Source organism: Corvus cornix, chromosome 20 (genome assembly GCF_000738735.6).
Source record: "Corvus cornix cornix isolate S_Up_H32 chromosome 20, ASM73873v5, whole genome shotgun sequence".
NCBI lineage: Eukaryota > Metazoa > Chordata > Aves > Passeriformes > Corvidae > Corvus > Corvus cornix.
Genome location: NC_046349.1, coordinates 2,868,609 through 2,891,963, shown reverse-complemented (window position 1 = coordinate 2,891,963; position 23,355 = coordinate 2,868,609). Strand labels below are relative to the sequence as shown.

The window sequence follows — 23,355 nt, the reverse complement described above, 5'->3', positions numbered from 1 at the left end:
ATACCACAGGCAGGGATGACATGCACAGGCTGCAATCTCAGGTTCCAGTAGCACAGAACAGAATTCAGCACTTAAATGCTCTCAGGAAAGGCCAAAAACCTTTAATTAACATTAAAACCTTGTCCTGGGTTTTAACACCACATTTTTAATCACATGTATGCCTCTTGGTTTGGGGCAGGATCCATCTGAGCCATCTCCGCTCCCATTTCTGTACTAGCAGGGCTTCCTCTCCCTGCCCCAGGCTCCGAGAGGAAGCCACAGGAACCTTTCAGAACTGCAATTCTAAAAGAGTGAAGCAAATGTTTCCTTGCTCTCATCATCTTTTAACTGCTTTCAAAAGAAAAATAAAAAATAATAAAAAAAAGGTTTTCTTTCTCTTGATTTAACACATCTTTGGTTTTACTGCAAGCTCTGGCTTGTGGTCCCTGCTCTGGATTTGAGGATATTCTGGCTTGGGATATTTCCATTGTGGCCGGGTGGTATTTGCCAATGCAAAGACTTTGGATTCTGTGAAGGGATTAAAATTCAATCAGACTTTGTGGAGCTGTCTTTCTTTTGGTTCAAAAGTGCATCTCCTGTTTTCTGTAACAGCAGCTAGTCAATGCTTTTCATTTATAAGCAAAACTGATTTTCTTTTGGGGGAAATTGTACTGAATAGTCATCAAAATCAGCCCTGGGTCTTTTGGGGCTCCTTTCCTCTGTAGAACTTTTTTACCTCAATCAAGCACGAAAAGTGTAATCCAACACTGATTTTCTTCATTTACTGAAAAGCTCTGGATAAAATGCTTGAAATCTTGCACACAAAACTTGAGAAGTTAGGTATTATCTAGCAAGAAGGAGAGGCTGTAGCAGCCCAGCTGGAAGAGGCATCCATTAAAAGCCAGGACCTCCCCAAGCGCTGGCAGCTGTCACACCTTGCTGGCGTTAGGACATGCCAGAATAAGGATCAATTACTGGGAAAACAAGAGCAGCAGCATCAAAGCCTCCCTAAGACGCAGATTCAGCAAACCAAACTGGCACAAACACCAGGAGTCCACACGGTCACTTCCCAGATTGCTGCAACATATCCCAGTTCTGGCTCACAGAGAAACCCAAGGACAGCACACTGGAACTCTCTGGAGTGGTTCTGTTCCAGGCAGATCCCTGAAAACACAGTGGCACACAGTAGCTCATGCAGAGCTCCCAAGCCATGTCCCAGTCCAAATCTGTCCATACAACCCCGGTTTTACACCTGTGGTTTCCTGAATGCTGTTCCCCAGCCAGGCGATCACCACCTCACCAGAACCATCCACGTCCCCCTGCTCCAGCTGTGCCAGGAAGCTGTGGCAGCGTGGATTTGCTGGAAGGGGCAATGAGAGACCTTTGAGAGGATTCAAATTCAGAGATAAAAATGTGTCACCCATGACTGTAAGGTAGAACAGACTGAGTGGTTTTCTCTTTGAAGACTCCCAAGGAACTGGAGCTCAGGATTTCCCAGAAGATTACTCCAAAGACTGTTAACTACCATAGGAACACTTTCTGACTACACAGTTTAAATAAGTTTTGTGCATAATTTTCCTTGACAGTATACAAAGGGCTGAATAAAGACACTGCATACAACTCTGCATATTTCTTTTAATTTTCTTTCTAATCCTCCTATCTTTTAAATCCTTTCAAAAATTACAGAATAAACAGCACAGAATCTCCTGAGTTGGCAGGGACACACAAGGACTGTCAAGCCCAGCTCCTGGCCCTGCACAGACACCCCAACAACCCCACCCTGGGCATCCCTGGCAGCGCTGTCCAAACGCTCCTGGAGCTCTGGCAGCCTCGGGGCCGTGCCCATTCCCTGGGGAGCCTGGGCAGTGCCCAGCACCCTCTGGGGGAAGAACCTTTCCCTGATATCCAGCCTAAATCTGCCCTGACAACACCAATTTTCATGATGGTCAATAAATAATTATACCTGCATCTTCCTGAAGTTATATGTTAATACTTGCCTAAATCCATCCCTAGGTCAGTCTAGTTTCCCTTTCACTTCTCCCCCTCCACTTTGCTCATCCTCCAGGCACAGCCTCTCCAGCAGCACAGGAGCAGCTCTTCCCCCCTGCTCCATGTCCATGCCCTGGCACATGCTCAGCATTGTGTTACCAGCATTGCCAAAACACTTTTTACTGCCCTGAAATCTCTTGGGAGCTGAAGTTGCTTCCAAATCCCTTCCCCTTCCAGTGAGTATTTTCCTTCTTACCTGTGCTCCTGCACTGTGATAATTCTCCTTGCTCTACAAAGCAAACCTCTGATTTCCTAACCTTGCCTCCACCCCTGTGCTGAGCTGTGGTCAGTGGCACCTCTGTGTCTTCCCAAAACTGCCAACGAACCGAAGGCCCAGGAGTGGTGACAGCAGCAGAAACACCACGAGCTAATCCTGCCCCCTTTGCTCTCCAAAACAGGGCAAACAGTTTCCTGAAAATTGTGTCTCTATTTCACATTTTACCCTTCAAACATTTCACTGTCTTGCTGAGCCCTACAGGAGGGCATTTGCTGTTACCTTTCAGAAAGCAAAACCAGTGACTCAGGTGTCCAGGAATCCTTCACAGCACTGAAGGATTGCTGCTGTGACAGACTTCACAGCTATGACACATTGCTCAGAAGCTTTTTAAATTCAATTTCTCATTGCAACCATACATTAAGACTGGATGTGCTTTTAAAAAAAAGCAGAATTTCCATTCTTGGTATTTTCCATGACCACTTCTGGAGTATATATTCAAATGTCCTGAAAGTTTAAAAAGAAACAGGCACAAGATTATGGATCTTGATAAAGAGATGCAAGCACACAGTCTCTATGTATTTTTAATAATATCAAAGCCTTTCCATATCCTTTCCTTCAAGCCTTTTAGGCTGTACCTTTAAAAAAAACCAGGAAAACTAATATTTGTGCAATTAAAAAATTATTTTTCCTCTGAACAGTAATAATTCAAGAAGTCCTCTCTGACAGACTGCCAGGAGAATGATTGTCCAGGATTTTGGGGAGTGCCCCACCATCCCAGCTTTTTACTGCATTTTCCTTTCCAGTTGCTAACAACCATCCATCAGCCTGGCTAAGCTCTCTCCCTCCTCACACAACTTTTCCCACAAAAGCCTGTGACCAAGGCAAATGACCCTGCAAGTTTTGGTTTTAACACAACAGCTTCTGCAGGAACACAGCTGCTGGCCCATGGAGCGATTCTGGAAAGCATTCCAAGGGAGAAACTGAGAACTGCAGCCCTGCAGCTCCCGGGCAGAACACACTGTGGTCAGTCACCAGCTGATCAAACACAGGGCACAGCCCCACAAATATTATTCCTAAAAGGAAACTCTGCCGGGAGAAGTCCGTGTAAGAGCACCTATGTCCAGCCTCTTTCCAGCTCCTTCATTCTTCAAGTGCAGATAAAGATTCCCTTAACTAGATTCCCTGTTTCTCCATCCTCCCCAGCCCTGGCTGGGGCCCCCCATCCCTTCTCCTGCCAACCCAAAAGCCAGGCATGAACCCAGGGACACATTGTCCTAGGAGAAAACATGCCATAGCTTGCAGCCAGGCCTAACCATTCCCACAGCTCCCAGACCACAGCTCTACTCATCAGAACTGGAAGCAGAGCTGGTCTACCCAGGCAAGGAACGGGTCTCCTGAATCTCCAATCCCCACAGCACTTCCCAGAAAAAGACAATTCCAACCCAGACCTCTGACACCAGCAGCTCGCCAAACCCACTACAGGATCTACCAGATCAGAACAGAGCTACTAGTGTTTGCTTTGCTGATCTTACTCTCAGAGAAAAATAAATCAACTAATATGTATAATTATATTAAAATTATATTACTTCTCAGTTGTTACTTTTCCTTGGAACTTCCTAAGTTTCTTCTTTAATTCATTTTGAAAGAAAACAAAATCTGTAGGGTTAGCTAAGAAAAAGCAGAGGGATAAAGAGTACCATGTCTACATTTTTCTTCTCACTCATCTTCAGTCACACAAAAAAAACAGACACCAACACAACTAAAGTCCAACACAGTCACTTTTTGAGCATTTCTAGTGCATGACAGAGCTCTGGTCCCGTTACATAATAAAAGCATGTCCAGGCTTTCCAACATTCACTCACTGTCCTCCCCTGAAGAGGCCTAAGCCTGCTAACACCCACACAACTAAGCTACTCAAGTGGATTATATTCACGTGAATGTTGGTTTGTTGGTGCTGTTGTAAGGAGGAAACAAAAAACTGACTCGAAAACAAAACCTTTTCTCAGGGTTAGGAAGCCACTCCTGCTGATAACCTGCAATGGCAGGAGGTTTTGGAAATCTGGATGTCTGAGAAAGAAAAAGTTCTCCTTCCACAGAGCTTTTTTTAGAGTGGATAGGGACTATCCTGCTAAGGGAAGTGTCTGCTCCTAGGGATAGCAAAGCATGAAATACAGCTGGAAAAATAGACTCTTTTTTTCCATTCTGATTGTTTCAGCTAAGCCTTGGCAATCGTGTGAGGGTGAGACCAGTGCTGACGTTCAGCTCTTGGGACTGCACCAGGAGCACGTAAATTTGCCAACAAATCCCTGTTAGTCCATTATTACACTGCTCTGTCTACAGGGATTCCCAGAGCTGCACCTAAAATCTTCTGGTTTCATGCCATATCCACATTGTTCACAGCTGGCTTGCAGCAGATGAAGTGTGTACCCTCTTGCTAAGGGGATTTGAGTTGATCAGCTGAGCCAGAGTGTTCTCGACTTTCAAGGAACAGCAGCACAAACCTTGTCCCAGAGCCTGTGATCCATGGCACAGCTGTGCCCCGAGAAGGACAACACACCAGGCCCCTCACAACCAATATTCTTCCTTATTAGAAATGTGTTGCTTCTGGAAAGCTGTTCCTGCTGCTGGCTCACCAGCACCTGCAAAAGCCCCTTGCACTGGCTCTGTGCTCAGGGCAGGGGCAAATCCTGATCCAAGGTTATGCAATCTGATTCCAACACCGAGGCCTGTGTGCAGGGCAGCAGCTGATGCCAGCAATGTGGATAAAACGGATATAGGAACAAATAATGGCAGTATCTACTGTAATCTGCTTTAGCTAATCAACGTCTTATCACAGAATCATTTAGATTGGAAAAGACCTCCAAGACCGTAGAGTCCAACCTGTGACCAATCCCCACCTTGTCAGCCAGCCCAGAGCACTGAGTGCCACGTCCAGTTGTTTCTTGGACATCTCCAGACACGGGGACTCCACCATCTCCCTGGCAGCCCTTTCCAATGTCTGACCACCCTTTCAAGGAAGAAATTCCTGCTGATGTCCAGCCTGAACCTCCCCTGGCACAGCCTGAGGCCATTTCCTCTCATCCTGTCCCTGTTCCCTGGGAGCAGAGCCTGACCCTCACCTGGCTGCGCGCTCCTGTCAGGGACTTGTGCAGAGCCAGAAGTTCCCTCTGGAGCCTCCTTTGCTCCAGGCTGAGCCCCTTTCCCAGCTCCCTCTGCCACTCCTCATATGACTGACACTCCAGCTCTGTTGCCTTTCTCTGAATAATTTATTATTAATAATAAAGCAAGACACCAACTGGCAAGGAAGCCAAGGGCTCAGGGTAGGTGAGTACAGCAGGAACAAGCAGCGATCCAGATTTCAGAGCCTCAGATGACCTCAAAACTGCCAGATATTCAGGGGGCTGTTGCTGTCAAAAATGCTTTTATGTCCCTGCAAGATCAGAGCTACAAACTTTCAGATGCAGGCCTGTCAGGAGTGATCCATCCCAGCTCACAGCTAAGCCCCAGCTTTCCTCATACAAAAATGGATCTTGAGATCACCTAAGAATAGTACACAAAGCTTTGTTCGAGGATAAATGCCACTGCTGCCCACGGCAGGTACCCCAGCACGGAACTGTGTTCCCCCATCACCCTGAATTAACATCTTGTGAAGGGTTTCCCCTCCCCACAGGACACCAGCAGTGCAGTCCAGGCAGCACATGACCCAAAACTTCCTTCCAAAAGACAGCTAGAAAGAGCTTCAAGGACACTCTCATAACTTGCTCTAGACCTCAACACAGCAACTCGACCTGCTCTCAGGCTTTTCAGGAGCAAATCTGTCGAGAAATGTAAGCAAGGGCTCCCACACTGCCACTGAGGAGTCAACTGCAGGAAAACTGGGAATGTTTTGCTAAAAAATAGAACTTAAAAAAAAAAAAAGCAGCCAAAACTGCCTTGTGCTTCTTTAAAAGTTACATCAAAGTGTTTTGTATTTAGATCATCTACAAACAAAAAAACTGATTCAGGGTAAAAGCACAGAAACATGGATATAAAGTTCAAAACCATTCAGGGAGTTGTTTTTCCCCGTCTTAGTCCAAGGGAATCACAGAATGGGTTGGATTGGGAGGGACCTTAGAGCTCATGCAGTGCCACCCCTGCCATGGGCAGGGACACCTTCCACTAGCCCAGGTTGCTCCAAGCCCCGTCCAGCCTGGCCCTGGACACTTCCAGGGATCCAAGGGCAGCCACAGCTTCTCTGGGCACCCTGTGCCAGGGCCTCACCACCCTCCCAGGGAAGAATTCCTTCCAATATCCCATCCATCCCTGCTCTCGGGCAGTGGGAAGCCATTTACCCTTGTACTGTCACCCCATGCTCTCATACAAAGTGATTTAAAACATCCTCCTACAGCATTTATGAAGTGCTGGGAGCTTTATGTGTCCAAGCTTTAACTCTCAGGGCAGCACAAGGATGCCAAAATTTTTCAAGTGAAACAGAACAAAACAAAATAAAGCCACAGCAACAAAAACCCCACCTCATTTTCTGGGCATTATAAGGAGGAGGCAACCAGCAGAAGTTTCCTTGATTGCTGTAAAAGCTTAAAAGCCCGAAATGAAAGCAGTACCACTGAATTTTTCAAGCAAACCAAAGCACAGAGGTGGAAGCACCATCCTACAGACAACAGAGGTGCGTAAGGTTGGTACAGGTTTACCTGACTGAAATTGCAGTGGTTGAGGAGGTGCATGAAAGAAAGAGTGCAGAGGTGGACAGGTAAGGCAGTGAGACAAAGTTTGTCCACATGTCATAGGAAATCCACTCCTAAAACAATCCCAAGGAAATAAGTTCCTTCAAAAGAGTCACTACAGGTTTATATTCACGCAAATTACTGGCTCTTCTTAAGGATTAACCAAACTAGTAGCTGAGGAAGCAGCAAAATAAGGACAAAAGAGCTGTAAAAAATCACCTGCTCTTTTACCTCTCTGCTACAGAATGAGGCACAGGCACTCATGATGAACAAATCTTCTCTTAATAATTGCTCAGAATCCTTGTTTATCAAGGCAAATGCTGTTGTCTGCACTAGTAAATTAGGGAAATGCCAAATTTTATTCCATCTGACCTCTCTTAAGATACTTCAGCTCAATAAATCAGCACCTGAATGCGAGTTCTTTATCTCATGTTTCATTTTCCCAGTCTTTGCTCCATTTTGCATTTAATCTGCAAGAAAAATCCCAATTATTCTCCACAAAAAAGAAATTAATTATCCTTGAGCAGCTTCTCAAAAAAAGCCAACATCAGCACGCGACAGGCACAGGCCCGGGGTAAGGAGCTGATTTCATTCCTTGGTATTTCCCAGCATCATCAACTGGGAAAGATGACAAACAAGAAGCAGACCTAGAGCAGCTTCTCATGAAACCACCTGCGTTACAGAGCTAAAATGTCTCCTAAGCCCTAAGACCACGAGGCTGCCTTTGTCCAGGAAATACGTTTAAATTTCGATGCTGCATTGTTACAGTCCCAGGCAGAGCTTCCTTTCTCTGCAGGGAAGGCCACACCGACCGAAGAGGCGGAGAACGGCTCGGCAAACGCCTGTGCTGCTCCGCGGTGCTGCTGCAGCCCGGCTGAGGCCGGGGAGGCGGGATACGGAGCACGAAAGCACCGGGACACCCTTGTGAACGCCCCTCCAGCACCGGGGCAAAGCCCGAGCACGTCCGGGGAGCTCCGGAGCGCCGAGCCCGGGCTGGGAGCGGCCGTTCTCCCGAGCAGGCCCCGCTAGGCCAGCCGGGCTCTCCTCGGCCATGCAGCTCGGCGAGAGGCCCGGCCAGGAGGCGCTGCACCCCCAGCCCCAAACCCCACGGCTCCCCCAGGCCCCGCGGCCCTCCCCGGTTCGCTCCCCCCCCGGCCCAGGTCCCACGGGCGGCCCGCAGCGCGTTACCTGCGCCCCGCGAGTCAGCCCGCGGCCGCTGAGCTGCCCGTGCCGCAGCTGCGCCAAGATGTTGGTGGTCGCGGCGCGGGCCCCGCCGGAGCCGGAGCCGGAGCCGGAGCCGGGCGCGGTGCCGCCCCCCGCCACGGCCGCCATGGCCTCCGCGCTGGGGACACAAACAGCGAGCCCTCCCCTCGGCCCGCTCCGCCTTGTGCGCAGCCGCGGGGAACGGAGCCCGGCCAACATGGCGGGCGGAAGGGACACCCGCCGGGTGGGAGGGACGGACGGACGGACGGACAGCGCGGCCCCTCCGCGCTGCTGCTCCCCGCGGCTCTGCCTCCCGCCGGGCCCCGCCGTGTGGCCATCGGGGTGCCTTTATGTCCGCTGCGATACCTTTATTTCTCTCAGCAAGGCCCAGCCACACGGTTTTTCGTGTAAGGAAAAGCTCACCGAGAACTGCGCTCAGAGTTCGTTTTTGTTAAAATAAAGGCTTTGTAAGATGGAGCAACACTGGAACAAGGCACAGTTGAGGCTGTCCTGTGTTATTCTGAGTCACCCGGACCATAGCACTAAACTGAGATTAGCTCAGTTGGTCAAAATACCAACATTTCAGTTCCTGTCTGGGCCATTGGCTTAGAGTTGGACTCGATCATCCACGTGGGTGCCTTCCAACTCAGAAGAATCTGTGAATCTAATCAAGATCCATCCAATTACTCACAGTAGCCATGGACAGATGAGTGAGTTCTCTCAGCTCCAGCGGTGCTGAGGGACAATCTCACTCCCAAGGCTACGGCGCCTTGGTTCTGCTGCTGAAGTTCTTGGATGAGGGTACCAAAATGCCTGGTCACACGAGGGATCTAATGGAGATCTGCTCCCTGCCCCATTATGTCCTTTATTTTCCTCTACCTCACAGGTAGGACAATGCCAAGAGAGATTCAGGACCTGACCCAGCACTGAGCAAAGCTGTTGGAGAAGGCCTGGGGTTTGTTTTCTGCAGATTAAACAATGAAGAGCGTGTGAAATGTGAATGGCTGGAAAATAAAAAGATAACCTGTGGTGACAACAAGGAGCCACTAAGAGCTCCATCGTTGTCCAACAATGCCTGTTTTAGGGGCTCCTCTCTCTCAGTAGGGCTGCAAGAGCTGCATCAATGCAGAATACCTGGTCAGCAGCTGTCCCAGCTGCCTTGGGAAAGGAGGATACAACTAGAACCTCTGTAGGTTACCAGTCCTTCCAATATGCCTGTCCAACATTGCAAGCATCTCTCACCATAGTTCATTCACAACTGGAACAGGATTTCTACCCCAAAAGATAAAATGGAAATTTAATTTAACTTTACAGCACTAGTACAGGTCAAAACAATTAAAAAGAAATACTTTCTCAAGGCAACCACACAGCAGCACAGACCGGGCACTGGTTCAGTTGTATTTAAGTATTTCCCTGGCCACAGGGATTTATTTATCCTGTACCTCCAGCACACTCAAATGACTGTAGCTTATGTGTAGCTTGCTCCAGCCCCCTCACTTTCCAGCGGGCTTGAAGAAAGTCCATCACTTTTCTGCCTGGCTCTTTTTGTTTTCCCTTTTAGAAAGAAAACCTCTTGGTCACACTACTGATTCCTCCTTTTCTGGTCACTGCACACACCTGTTGCAAAGACACTAATAATGTATTTAAAGGTTTGGATTTTCCCAGTCAGCTGAACACAGAGAGGTTCGTGAACATCTGTTCAGCTGCCTCCTGCACCAAGGCAGAGCTGCAGTTTCAGCCTGGGCTGAGTCCCCTTCCACCCAAGGGGGCTCGTGTTCAGCTCAGCTGGGGCACCCCGGGGGTGGCTGCACTGACTGAGGTGCAGTGAAATAAGTGGGGCCCAAGGGGAAGTTAAAAAGAAGAAGGAAATGGGGAAATAAGAGATAAGCATGTTAGATTTTTTAAAAAGAAAGCAAGCTACATTGTAGAATCAATCAAACATTTCCTTGTCCGCCCTCCAGCTCAGTTTTTTGTCCAGACATTACGTAGACATTTACTGAAGTGGTTTTCAAGCAGGAGGTACTGACCCACACTCATCTGAAAACAGGGGGACTGAGCACTTTTCCATGTTCCAAGTGCTCCTCTCCCCCCACGCCACCCTTCATGCCCAAAAGACCTGCCAGAGGTACAAATCTGAGCCTTCACCTCAAAATAAACAGGTTTTCTCCACTGGCCAACAATTTTTCAACAAGAACTACATGCTTATAAAGTGGCCAGAGGTAACAGATGGAGCACAGAGACAGCTGTAGTGAAGCTACAGTAATTCCTGCTTTTTCCCTTATGACAAGAAACTCAGGGTCATTTTTATAGACCAAAATAAGCTGGAGTCTTTCTGTAAGCCTGTAAAACTCACAAAATGCAATAAAAAAGGTACATTTAACATGTAGACCTTTCTTTGTCTTTCTGGACACCTGCTTGATATTCAGGCAACCAACTGCTCTGAGATCAGCAGCTCAACAGCATTACCAGCTGGTATCTGAGTCATGGCTTGTAAAGGAGCAGTAGCAGAATTTAATGAGAAGTTGTTTCACTTCATAATACAATTCACATTGTGAGATACCACACCTTCCATTATGAAACTATAAAAATATATTCCCAGAATCTGAAACAAGTTCAATAATTTAAACGGATGGTGCAAAGGGGATCAGGTGTTATCTAGGAAGACCTGTCCAAGTACTGCAAGCTTGGAGTTAAAAGATTGACTGGGGCAGCTCAGGAGGGAGTGTGAGCTTTTCTTAGAGTTTCTCTTCTCTCCAGCTTTCTCTGAAGAGGCATCTCCAGGGTCTTTTGCATTTTCCCCTTCACCGTGGTCAGGAGCTCTTTTTAAAGTGAATTTCTTGGTTTTCTTCTGTGAGTAGAACTCCCTCATCAAGTCTTCCACCTCCCACTGCTCCTCCTTGCGCTTCCTACAGCAGTGCAGGGCAGCAGGGTCGATGGGATGAGCCTCAGTGTTGAAGATGTACCCTCCAGCATTCAGGACACATTCCCCATACGGTGTAACCACCACATCGAAGTCTGAGCCATCATTGTGGATGAAGTTGTCTGGGTCAAAGAGCAGGTACAAGTATTTGACTGTTTCAGCCAAGAAGAAGGATTCCATGCGATTATCCAGCCTGTGGTCCCTCAAGTCTTTAATCTACAAGAGAAGAAATAGAGTGGGTTACAGTTACATCAAATTCAGTTAGTTATGAATTTAGGGAGAAAAATAAAAACAACTTGGAATTAATTTCAGTTAAACAGCACAGTATGACACCAACTCACCCTGTATCTTATCATAGAATGCTTTGGGTTGGAAGAGACCTTAAAGCCCATCTCATTCCACCCCGTCATGGACAGGGACACCTTCCACTGTCCCAGGCTGCTCCAAGCCCTGTCCAACCTGGCCTTGAACACTCCCAAAGATGGGGCAGCCACAGCTTCTCTGCACAACCTGTACCAGCACCTCACCACCCTCACAGGGAAGAATTTCTTCCTAACATTTAAACCTGCCCTCAGTTTAGTCTGGCCAAGGAGAAGAACTTCCCATCGTTTCCCTGCTAAAGAAAAATACCTTAAGGCTTTTACCTACTTACTCCCAATATTTTAAAAGACTTTTTTGTAAAATAGAGCTTGATAGTTTGTTTGAAATCCTCTATTATAGAAATCACTCACTGCACTTCTTGTGTGTTTGACCAGATTTTCAAGGCATTAGTGGGAAAGCAGAATCACACACCTGGCAGGAGCGTTCCTGCTCAGCTGCAACACCTACTAGAAACGCAGGAGAAGCTTGTGGTGCTTTCCCATGTTTTGGGCTCTGGTGCAACAGCCCATGACAGAATTTGGCCCACTGTGAGGGACCAGAAACAAGACCAGCAGTCACCAGAGCAGCTTCACAGAGAAATACAAGGGGCTTGTTGGAAAAAAGTCATGTTTTGCCCACAGCGACCGCTTGACTCAATGGCAAAACATCACTCATGAGAACACCTTCTGAAAGCTGATGTTTAGCAGCCCTTTTTAGCTGACATGGCAGATGATTTAGCACTCACAGTTGCAAACCCACAGTCCACCTTGCTGATCTTCTCTATGGACTCCACTGCGTCTCTCCCCAGCTCCAGGAGCGTGGGGTCTCTCGTGGCACGGTACAAGTACATCGCGCTCTCTATCAGCTCTGCAAAACACCCAGACATTTGCCAGCACAAAGATTATCAAACCATACACACAGGAAGATGAGCTATTCCCTGAACTAATTTAAAAATACTTCAGCATGATCAGGTGAACAGCCTGGCTTGCCTTGTGTTTCCTCTGGCTCCAAGCACAGATTTGCTTTTCCTAAGGATGTGCGACAAAGAAATTCCCTCTAACCAGCCTGCAGCAGCTCAGGTAAGAGTGACTAATGTTCCCTCCTACATTCAGTGAGTGGGAGAGGAGCAAGAGACAAAAAGATTAATACTCACTTGTCAAAGTTAAAAAGAAAAGCTTCTGGAAATGATTACAAACAAGAAATTCAACCCTCAAAATATAGATTTTAAACAACACAGTGGAAATACTCTATAGAGACAACATAAGCACCATGCTGTGTTTATTTACTAAAGAAACAGGTCTTTATCCTGTAATACCTTAATGCTGATGAGTATTCTTGGTAGATTTGTCCAGTGTGGATGTGGACTGAACACTCAGTCCAAAAGGAAATTAATTATTCTCATTTACATTTATGGACCCAATATTCCAGTTAAAATTTTTTTTGGTCAGGGTTGTAAAAACTCAGAAAAAAAGAGAGATTATTTCATTACAGTATCACAGACAACACAGAATCCCTCCTAGATGCTGAGCTTTACTAGTGCAACTAGAAGGAGTTTTTTTCTGGAACTCAAGCAGAACTGGAGTGGTCTATTCACACTCACTTTCACTTCCTAGATTTAAAGGACACGAGCAGTCCCTTTAGCATTTCACGACTGAAACACCCCCTGCCAGACAATCTAACACTTAAACATGTCAAATCTCACACAGTGAACAAAACTCATTACCAGGCCACCTTTCTGTACTAACACTATGGTTTGCTTCCTGTTTCCTTCCTGCCTTTGTGAGTGGGGGAAAACAAAATGTGCCGCTCTGACTCTGGAAATCCCTGCTAAAATCCGTGCAGGAACTGAGTCAGGGCAAAACTGGGGAGGAAATTGTGGAGGGCAGATGTTGCTAACATTTGGTCTCCCTACCAGAGCTAAAGCAAGAGCCCATGTCCATTTAATTTCAGTTCTGTTTACCAGGCCTGAGTGGATATCCTTCCCTCTTGTCCACCGTGTATCCCTGGGGAATGTTGTAGAACTCGGGCAGGCCCCCAAACTGCTTCCAGACCGTGTAATAGTTGAGGAAGGTCCTCATGGCATTATCTACATCCCCAATGAGGCTCTGAGAGACAGGAAACAATCAGCAAAAAAACATGGGAGTGAGGAAAAACCAGCACAGGAATTGATGCAATAACATTCCTACAGGCAAAGAAATACCCAGTGAAAGAAATGGGTATTTCAGCAGGTCTGGATGGTGTAACTGATACTGGGGCAGGATACCTTAAGAACAGGTAAGACTCAAAATGCTGCTTTTCTGTTGGATCACATTCCCACACCTGAAATAATATGAAGTCTCTGATTTTTTTTAAAGAAGGCTGTGTTTCTTCAAATGTTTAGTCAATCCCAGCATGCAGTCTCTTAGGGAAGATAATAAAGCCTCAGCCCAAACCTGAAGACTGATGAGAAAGCAAAGCTCTTGATGGGAAAAAATCCACACAAATGAAACATTTGTAAGGTGACAGAAAAGAGAGGTGAGTTTCCTTTTCCTTGCATTCCCATCTGGATTATGGGACCACTGTCAGAGGAGTTTGCTACAACAAAACTGCCCTCCCATCATGCTGAATGGGAGACTTTTTTTGTAGACTTTAAATAAAATCAACATTTTCTTCAGCATCATCTTCTATAGGCTGAGGCTACGGTAGATTTCACCAGAGATCAACACAAACTTTTAAACCTGCACAGATGAGGGTTATATTTGTAACTTTTTTCCTGAAGACCAAGCCCTGACAGATGAACAGAATCACCAGATGCTGCTGCTGTGACAGCTCTTACCTGCAGGCCTGGCCAATAGGCCTCCAGGGACTGGAACACAGGCATGGACACCGTTCCTTTGTACATCTGAACCCACAGGTACCAGTCATCAAACTTGGTGTAATTTTTGATAGCTTTGTTATATTCTGTAAAGAAACAGATGAGTAGGTAAGCCATGTGTAACAAAAAGAAAGAAAGAAAAAAAAAAAGCTGATTTTCAAGAATGAGAGAAGCCCCTTTTTCACTTGAGCCATGCTAAATGACTTCTCAGGGCGCTCACTTTGGTAACTGTTACCACAGACTGTTCAAAAGTATTACAGCAAAGGCTTCAGGAACAGTCATGAATGTGCCCCATTAGATCCTTCATCTCCTCCTGCCACAGGTGCTGGGCCCCTTCTCACAGAAAACAAACCACTCACCTAAAAACATGGACATCAGCTCCTTGTCCTGCAGGAGGATGGCTCCTTTAACCAGGTATTCAAAGTAGGAGTCCACCCCGGCCCCAATCCCAGCATCCTGGGCCACCCACTTGGCAGTGATCACATCAATGTGGTTCCCCACCTGGAAGGAGTGAAGGAGAAGGAGAGAGTGAGTTGAAGTGACACAAGGAATCCTGGTCCTTTCACAGCTAGACAATGTCCAGTCCAACCGATTTTCTCCATTACACAACACATTTATCAGCATCAGAGAAATACAAACTGTAGAAAATACCATTTTTATGCTGATAATGTATTTTATATATATAATAAACATTTTATTCTTCCACTATCAACGCTTCACTGGCCAAAACAACACACTATAATGTACTATAAAATTGCACAATTTCAACATGAAGTGTCTGGTCCTAATTCTGAACTTACAAAAGAGTACAGAAGGATGGAGAGGTGCAGATACAGAGATCGAGACCAAGAATGTCAAAGGCACAAGAGCTGCCATGTTAATATTTAAATAGATGCTGGCACTCTTCAGCCTGTGAACAAACCCAGCTGATGAAGAATTAAATACATGATCACGTCTTTCTTAGCAAACATGAAAAAAAGCCAGCAATGACTGAGGATTTGGAGTATAAATCAAAAATAAACAAATCCCAAAGCAAACAAAGGGAACCATTTCTTCACACAGCCTGTGTGAATAATTTGTTGCAATAAACACAGGGTATAAATAAATCTGTTTCACTTCACATATGCAACACCAAGAGTTCACAGAAGTTAAAAAAGCAACAGTAGAAAAGAGCAGGAGACAGTGAACACGGAGATAATGCTCCCAGCTCCGGATATTCCTGAACCCCAGAGCTGTACAGGCTGGTAGTATCTCAGTGCACTTGCCATGCTCTTGTTCACTTCCCTAGGCCTTTGTCCCATCAGGCATCAGACAGACCTCTCATTTAATCTGCTACAGCTGCTCTCACAAAAGCTGCAGCACCCAGCAGGAGGCATTTGTCTCCCAGCCACATCTGGTGTGGGCCAGAACAATGGGATAATGTTGGGCTGCTGCAGTAAAGCAGAGATGTGGATGCTGCAGGTGTCAGGAACAATGTCAAGCACGAGCCTTCAGCCCAGTTGTGAGCACTGTGGTTATTTATCTGTCTCCTCTCTGTTGAGGTTTTTTTATGCCTAGCACTGCACCCACAAAACTACACAAAAAGCAGCCCAGCACGTTCCAAGTCCATTCCTCACTCACCAGCCCAATATCTGAGCGATTTTTCCACAGTGCCTTCAAAGCCTTCCTGGCAACATCCTCAAACACTGGGTCACCAGTAAGGTGGCTTAAGGTGGCAAACTCCACTATAAAGGTGCCAATTCCAGCAGTACAGGTGACTGGGGTCTCCCCAGGGTTTACTCCATGCAGCAGGTTCACTGTGCCATAGGGCATCCCAGTTGGGGTCTGGAAAGCTGAAACACAGAATTTTGGGGTCACAGAAGTGCTCAGTGTTGTGTTTAACAGACTCTCAAGCAAACATGTGCCTCACATCCCACTGCACATGGGCAGGAAGTGGGTCTGGAGTAACTGCAGAGAACAAAAGGAGAAGTAGAGTGTGATCCTGGGAAGGGCAGAGAGGGTGTCCCAAGGTACACCCAGTCCCGGAAAGGTCCTGGGATCTCCCACCTTGCCAGAGCAGCAGTCTGCAGCCCCACATTTTTTACAGCACAGGTAAGGTAGTCACTAACCACACTGGACAGCAGAGTGCAAACACTGAGGCTGTGATCACTCCATGGGTGCACACAAGGGAACAGTGGCATGCCACGAGGGCACATAGCCCAGCTGCAGCCCACAAGGAGCATATAAGGCAGCATCTTCTTGTCTTTACAAGCTGCTGTCTCACAGCCTTTATTTATTATTTATATTAAATACAGTTCCTCTCAACAAGCAACAAACACACTGATGTGTGCACATATACAGCCACATCTTCCCTGCAAACTAAACTTGCTTGGAGCTCAGCGAACACAGGGCTGGTTTATGAGCTGGCTCATCAAGCAGTGCATCTCCCATCACAGGCAGCAGCCAGCTCAGGACCCCCAGCACCGTGACACAAAGCAGACAGGGGCTCACCTGGCAGCAGTTTGCGAGCTGCTTCCTCAGCCATCCTCAGGAGAGGCCCCGAGCACGGCCAGCCTGCCTCGACTTCAACTCCAGCCTTCCTGGAGAGCAGGTGAGCAGAGAGGAGCCCTCCCACCACTGCAAGGGCACATCAGACTCCATTACACCACGTGGGGGGGAAGGAAATCTCACACCAGTTACGCTCATCGTTATCAGAGGCATGGTTTAGGGGGGAAAAAGTGAGATGGCTCACCCTTACCAGCCTAATTCAAATGTCACAAAAGAAGAGAGATTTGTTTCTCTCTGCTTGTTTGCAGGACAGCAGAAACGTGTGGAGTGATGGCTTCAAACTGACCCTCTGACAGGGTTAAATTGGATATTGGGAAGAAATTGTTCCCTGGGAGGGTGGGGAGGCCCTGGCACAGGGTGCCCAGAGAAGCTGTGGCTGCCCCAACCCTGGAAGTGTCCAAGGGCAGGTTGGACGGGGCTTAGAGCAACCTGGGATAGTGGAAAGTGTCCCTGCCCATGGCAGGGGGTGGAATGGATGATCTTTAAGGTGTTTTCCCACCCAAACCACTCTCAGATTCTGTATCTTTCTTCTGTTACTTTAGAAGCATCAGGCCCTACTTGCCCTACTATGCCTGCACTGCCCTGAAGACTATCAGAATCAATTATATATGATATTATGCACCAGTATAATGAACACAAACCTTTATGAGGGGAATTCTGTTTCATTTCTTCCAGACAATACATTTATTTGTGTAAAGTTCTTAAGCCCCTTGGAGAAAACTGTCTAGGCCAGAGTCAAGAATTTTCATATGACTAACAGCAGCTGTGAGTTATTAGCTATACTTAGCTATTAGTTATTACTTATATAGCTAATACAGCTATATTAGCTAATAATAGCTATTTCACAGGCTTGTCTATGGTCACATAACAACCACAGAGAAATTACACTGCTGCAAAAATTAGCTCAGCAATTATTTGGCAGGAGAAACAACAAAAGCACAAGTAACAGTTCTGTGCCCTGACAGTGTCTTTTAGTTGGATGGCACTGAAGCAGTCCAGCATCCAACCCAGTGGAAAATTCCAAAGGCCTTTGTGATTTTCAAAAAGAAAAAAAAAAAAAAAAAAAGAATAACCCTAGAAATTAATAATCTCTAATCCAAAACAGTATGCAAAAGATGACAGGATAAAATCTGTATTCTTTCAGTGAAAAATATGTTTACTACAATGCTGAAAACCTCACGCCAGAATACTGAAAGTGCCACGTCTACTTCTGCTTGTGTTGAGACAGGAAGCAAAAAGGGACGTGCAAAGACTAAAAGGAAGTGACATTTGTTTGGGATTTTTCTCTCTGTTTATGTGTCCTGTTACTCCGCATCCCAAATTCCCTCTGACCACTTCCTCACCACTATCTCTGAGACTCGTACAGAAGGGAAACCCAAGCAAAACCCTACAGAAAACCCCACCTCACCTCGAATGTTTGTTTCAAAGACAGATGCGTTGACATCAATATCGAAGTCCACTCCCTCCTGCAGCACATTGACAACTCGCTGGAACTCGGAGACATTTCCCAAGATCTGCAGGGAAACAGAGAATCAGGCTTAAGAGTTCACAGGAAAACAAAGACCAGTTCAATATTTGGGGCTAATTTTAGTTTGGTTTTACTATTTTGTGAAATCATTAGTAACAGATATTACTAAAAAACTGACTGACAGTTTCATCTTGCTTCAAAATGCTTTCTTCACACACCTTAGTTCTTTATTCCAGAGGGCAATGGGGCACTGCCACCTGGCTCCCAGGGGTGACACAAAGGGAAATGCAAACTTCTCAGGTCAATGAATAACTGACTTTTGACACCACCACGTAAAATCCAGGCGTACAGGTGGCTCACAGGGGCCTTGAGCAGGCTGTGAGCACTCAGGGCTGGCTCCTACTCACCAGCAGAGTGTCCAGGGCGTCGATCAGAGTCAGGGAGAAGCTGCGGAAGAGAGAAGCAAGGTGAGACCCGGCGGAGGGGGGCGGCGCATCCCCCATCCCCCATCCCAGGGACAGCCCTTACCTGCCCCAGGTGTCCTGCCCGTCGCACGTCAGCGGCCGCAGCTCGTCGTAGGGAAAGGCGCTCTCCAGGTAGTGCTCGTAGGCGTGGTAGAACATGGCACGCACCCGCTCCCTGCGGCACAAGCACGGCGCGCTCAGCCCCGGCCCGGATGGGCCCCGCACCGCCCGCTCCGTACTCACCGGTAGGAAGCGACATCCAGCCCGCGGGCGGCCGTGCTGGTGCCCGCCGGCAGCCGCAGCGCCCAGAGGCACAGCAGCGGGCAGAGGAAGCGCTGCATGGCCGCGCCGGGGCCTCGCATGGCCGCGTCCCGCACCCGGGTCCCTCACGGGACGCGCTCCCCGCTCCCTCCCGGTGCCCCTGCCCGAGCGCCCTCAGGGCCGCCCCGCGCCTGGCCCCGCCCCCGCGCCTGGCCCCGCCCCCGCGCCTGGCCCCGCCCCGCGCCTGGCCCCCGCCCCCCGCGCCTGGCCCCGCCCCCGCGCCTGACAGCCAATGGGAAAGTCTCCGCCCCCAGGCCCCGCCCCTCCGCCCCCTCCAGCCAATAGGAGCGGCGAGAGCTCGGCGCACGCGCTGGCGGAAGCGCTCGGCGCGGCGGGGCCGCATCCGGGGCGGTGCGGGGTGCGCGGGGCGAGCGGCGGGGCTTCGGTGGGGCTTCGGTGGGGCTTCGGTGGCTTGTGGGGTGTTGCTGCCGCCTCGGCGCGGCTGTGGGGCTCTCACTACGGGAATTATCACCGGAACCGCTCGCGGAGAAGCGGGAGGTTCCTGCGGTACCTCCCAGGAGGCTGTAACTCGCCGTCTTAATGACAGGAAAGAGCCTCCGGAGCGGGCAGAGCAGTGGCGGAGCGGGCAGCGCTTTAGGTGCTGCTCTCAAGCCCCAAAATAAAGACGACGAGTGCTGTGACATTCCCATAAAATGAGGTGTTGGCACCCGGGAAGGTGCTTGCCTCATGTGGGACGAGGGCGTGGTGCCTGGCACCGCTCCTGTGCGGTTCCTGTCGGTATCCTGTCCAGAATATTCGTGAAGCAACTGGGGGATTGCTGGCCTGTAGCATCTCTCTTGACAAGCCCTCCTCATGCTGTTTCTCCCCGTAATTCAAACCCAGCTCCGGGTGAGGTTTGTGTGATGCAGCAGCACCTGCTTTGGAAACCAGTGCCCGAATCCATCTATGCAGTCCTGGAGTGGTGCCACCCTCCCGCACTGGAACTGGGCTTCAAATCCGGTGTGTTCCCCTGTCTCAGAGCAGAGGTGGACAAGACACCGGGACTCAAAGCAGCCTGGTTCCCTGGGAGGGGACTGAGTCCCCTGGGGCTGTTCGCAACTTCCCAGAGAAGCTGTGGCTGTCCCTGGATCCCTGGCAGTGTCCAGGCCGGGTTGGACGGGGCTTGGAGCAGCCTGGGATGGTGGAAAGTGTCCCTGCCCATGGCAGGGGGTGGGATGAGAGGAGCTTTAAGGTCCCTTCCACCCCAAACCGGTCTGTGATTCTGTGGTCAGTGCTGTGGCTCCCACCAGGAAAGACTCCCAAGCCTGCAGTCCCAGCATGGTTACACTGATTTTGGCACCCTGCAGTTCAACCAGAATGGTGAATTTTAACACCAGAGCGATTGGCTGAGCTCTCCCTACACCTCCATCTTTAGACTTGGATTCATCCACACCAAATCCCAGCTGTTCTTCCCACCTATGCCTGTAGATGAGGAGGGGGTGACCGGAGCAGGGAGAGCAGAAACGAGAAGTGATGAATTAACCCTTTGGGTGGCAGAGGTGCAGCATTTAGAAATCAAAACTGGATCACTTTGCTTGAAGGAGAGGGAGGGGCAGAAATAACCCAACACTTTATAATCTCACGGCAGCCAAAGACTCATAGAATGATTTGCGTTGGGAAAGACCCCAAAGGTCATTTACTTCCAACCACCCCACCATGGACAAGGAGGTTTAGCATCAGGGAGGGCTGGCTGTTTATGTTTTTTTAATAAAATAACCCCAGTTCACCCTCTGCTCGCAGCCTGTGTCCCACTAGGTGTCAGTGTACACTCAGGTAACTGCACGGTGGCTCAGACAAAAAGCCACCGAGTAATTTCAACGTACTGTTCATTTGCTGCAGCTGTAATTTGGGTTTCTGGGGCCATTTATCATAAAAGTGTCTGCTTGCTGATCCCATGGCTCAAGGCTGCTGGAGTATCTCGCCGTGTTCCTGGGAGAATCAAACTGGTGGAGCCGATTTCACTAAAAGCTGTCACAGTGTGTGACTGGAATGCTTTTTATTAAAGCTCATTTTCCAGACTCTGATTTAACAGTGTTCTAGAGCACTGCCACTTACTGTATACTGGAACAGTAATTTTCCTATCAGAGTCAGTAACTCAGTTCTCAAAGTTGACTGCAATCTTTTTGAAACAGATTTAAGAGAAGCAGGACAAAACACAGGCAGAGCCGTGCAGTGTCCCCCTCCTGGCATCAGAGGGAGAAGAAGTGTCCCTGCCCTGGCATCAGGAAAGGTGGGAATGCTCTGCCCCTGAGGCCACGGAGTAGGTGGCCTCGGGGAGGCAACATCAGAGGTATTAATTGCAGTAATCAAAGACCAAAAGAAGGGATGAACAGAGGGTGGTGTAAGCGGGACTGAATCCAGTGATTGATGGGCAAGAAACCAACGGCTGGGAGAGCCAGGTGGACCAAAGCTGGTTGGGAAGAACTTTAAAAAAACTGGGCTTGGTGCAGTGGTCATCACCCTCCTTACCACTTCTTTAGGCAGCCTAGCCCCCCGTGGGTGCATCTTGGGGGCAAACGGGGCTGCCTCCTCCCAGGCACCTCCTGAGAGCCACAGGTTGATTACAAACCCCACTGGAGCAAGGTGACTCTTGTGGCCACCACGAACCCCACCACAGCTGGGCTGAGAAAAGTCTGTGGGAAGCCAGATGGGAGCTGGAGGGGACACCACTGTGCTCAGGGTGCCACACAGCCCAGGCTGCTGGTGCTGCACAGCCCCTGAGCACTGGGGAAACAGCAGCTTCCAGCTGGTGGCGTGGAAATGAGCTGTGTGCTCATTAATAAATAGAGCTGCTGGGATGGAGATTATTTGGAGGAAGGGATGGCTTTCACTGTGGCTGTGGCATATTCTGGAGGATATTAAATGTGGTGTGCACATTATATCATACAAGTAACATAGGCTGGGCTGCAGTAAATCAAAGAAGATGCAGGGAGTGGTGCTTCCAAATGGGCAGAGCATGTTGCTAAAATATTTAGGCTGCATCAGAGTGAAGTGCTTCTTCAGATGCCCCACTCCAGGCTTTCTGTCTTTATGGAAAGGCTACTGGCAAAATCATCTGAACTTTGGTTTGGATATGGGAGAGGCTGCAATTACAGGGGTGTTTAACACAGGTTTATGACCTCTTTAGGCTGGGGACATGTTTACTACTTGCTATTACCATAAGTGGTGCTGTTGCCCTGCTTGCAATTTTGATGCCCATTAAGATGGAAACGGTATGTAAATCAGGATCCCTCATTAATATTTATAATTCATGGTGGGATGTAGGAGTTTGTCTGCTGTGAGAAGAGCCGTAAACAGGAGGTTTATGAACACTGAAAACTGGTGCTAAGGTGGTTCTCTTGAAATAATTTCCCTTTGCAGCCAAACATCAATTCTTAATTTTAGTAGCGCACGTAGCAGGATGGAAATGATGATTGATTTTTCTCCAACATCTGTGGGCTGATTCAGTCAAGATTTCACTATAAAAGACTAGACATTTCCAATTGCTTTTTATAAGTTCAGAATTGATTTTATTTGTTTAGCACCTGACTAACACAATAAAAGAGAAAAATACAGTTGGACAGAAAACACAGAAAACTGATGGGCTGCCTGGTTTCTGGCCTTCCTTTAGGCGATGTGGTTTTAAGCCATGCTCCTGCTCCAGGTCTCTTCCAAACTGGGCCATGCAGAAGTTTTTGCACTGTGTTCACAAAGAACTGAGGCTCTGTGTAGAGTTTGAATGTTTTATGCAAGTCTGGCTCACTGCTGGGATCTTGACAAGTGGGAAAGCAAAAATAAAACTGAGTTAGCATCAGCGTGTCTTGGTTTTTAGTATGGGGACTAGTGGCACCCACATTACCTGGCATCGATAAAGTCCAAAACTGCCTCACTTGTGTGAATGAGGCTTAATTTTCTTTACCCAAGAGAGGATTTTCCCATGGAGAATGTGGCTTTGATATTTTTGTGCCAGGCAGATTTGGAGGTGTTCAGGTGAGTGGTGCCTGTAGGCAAAGAGAGGACAGGCAGAACTTCTGTGACATAAATTCATTGTGTCCCCACAGCCAAGGAGCAGATCCTCACAGGAGCGGTGAGGGTCTGTCTGCTGTCAGCCCCTTGCACCACGAGGGTCAGGGGTGTCTGCACAGGGTTCTTCTGCATCATTTACTGTTCTTGTAAAGAAAAAAAAAACAACAGACAAGAAGGGTTATTTACCCTTACACATAGTGGGAAAGGGCTGGGAATTTTGGTTAGTGGCTCCAGCTCAGCCAGGATT

General features: G+C 48.2%; 2 protein-coding genes across 2 annotated transcripts in view; both read right to left on the bottom strand.

Annotated features, from left to right (window-relative positions):
- Positions 1-8,313, bottom strand: part of LOC104687898 (transient receptor potential cation channel subfamily C member 4 associated protein) — a 35,564-nt gene extending 27,251 nt beyond the window's left edge. Inside the window, exon 1 of the mRNA XM_039563276.1 lies at positions 8,155-8,313. Coding sequence (XP_039419210.1) covers positions 8,155-8,298 — 144 coding nt within the window. The 5' untranslated portion in view covers positions 8,299-8,313. The remainder of the gene's footprint in view (positions 1-8,154) is intronic.
- Positions 8,314-10,046: 1,733 nt separating this feature from the next.
- Positions 10,047-19,218, bottom strand: LOC104687899 (ER degradation-enhancing alpha-mannosidase-like protein 2). The gene is made up of 11 exons (XM_039563593.1): positions 19,026-19,218; positions 18,847-18,957; positions 18,726-18,765; positions 18,259-18,364; positions 16,794-16,919; positions 15,924-16,135; positions 14,663-14,804; positions 14,265-14,389; positions 13,410-13,554; positions 12,195-12,316; positions 10,047-11,305 (listed from the first exon to the last, which is right to left on the bottom strand). The coding sequence occupies exons 1-11, from the start codon at positions 19,142-19,144 to the stop codon at positions 10,814-10,816; spliced, it is 1,740 nt and encodes a 579-aa protein (XP_039419527.1). The 5' UTR covers positions 19,145-19,218; the 3' UTR covers positions 10,047-10,813.
- Positions 19,219-23,355: the final 4,137 nt, after the last annotated feature.

Bases quoted from the DNA above. Each gene is read 5' to 3' on its own strand.
- LOC104687899 (XM_039563593.1), bottom strand. From the start codon at position 19,144: ATGCGAGGCCCCGGCGCGGCCATGCAGCGCTTCCTCTGCCCGCTGCTG. The intron at 16,920-18,258 runs GTGAGGTGGGGT...GTGCCCTTGCAG, and splicing joins CTTTGAAACAAACATTCGAG to TGGTGGGAGGGCTCCTCTCT. The intron at 11,306-12,194 runs GTGAGTGCTAAA...CTTCTCTTGTAG, and splicing joins TGGACTGTGGGTTTGCAACT to ATTAAAGACTTGAGGGACCA.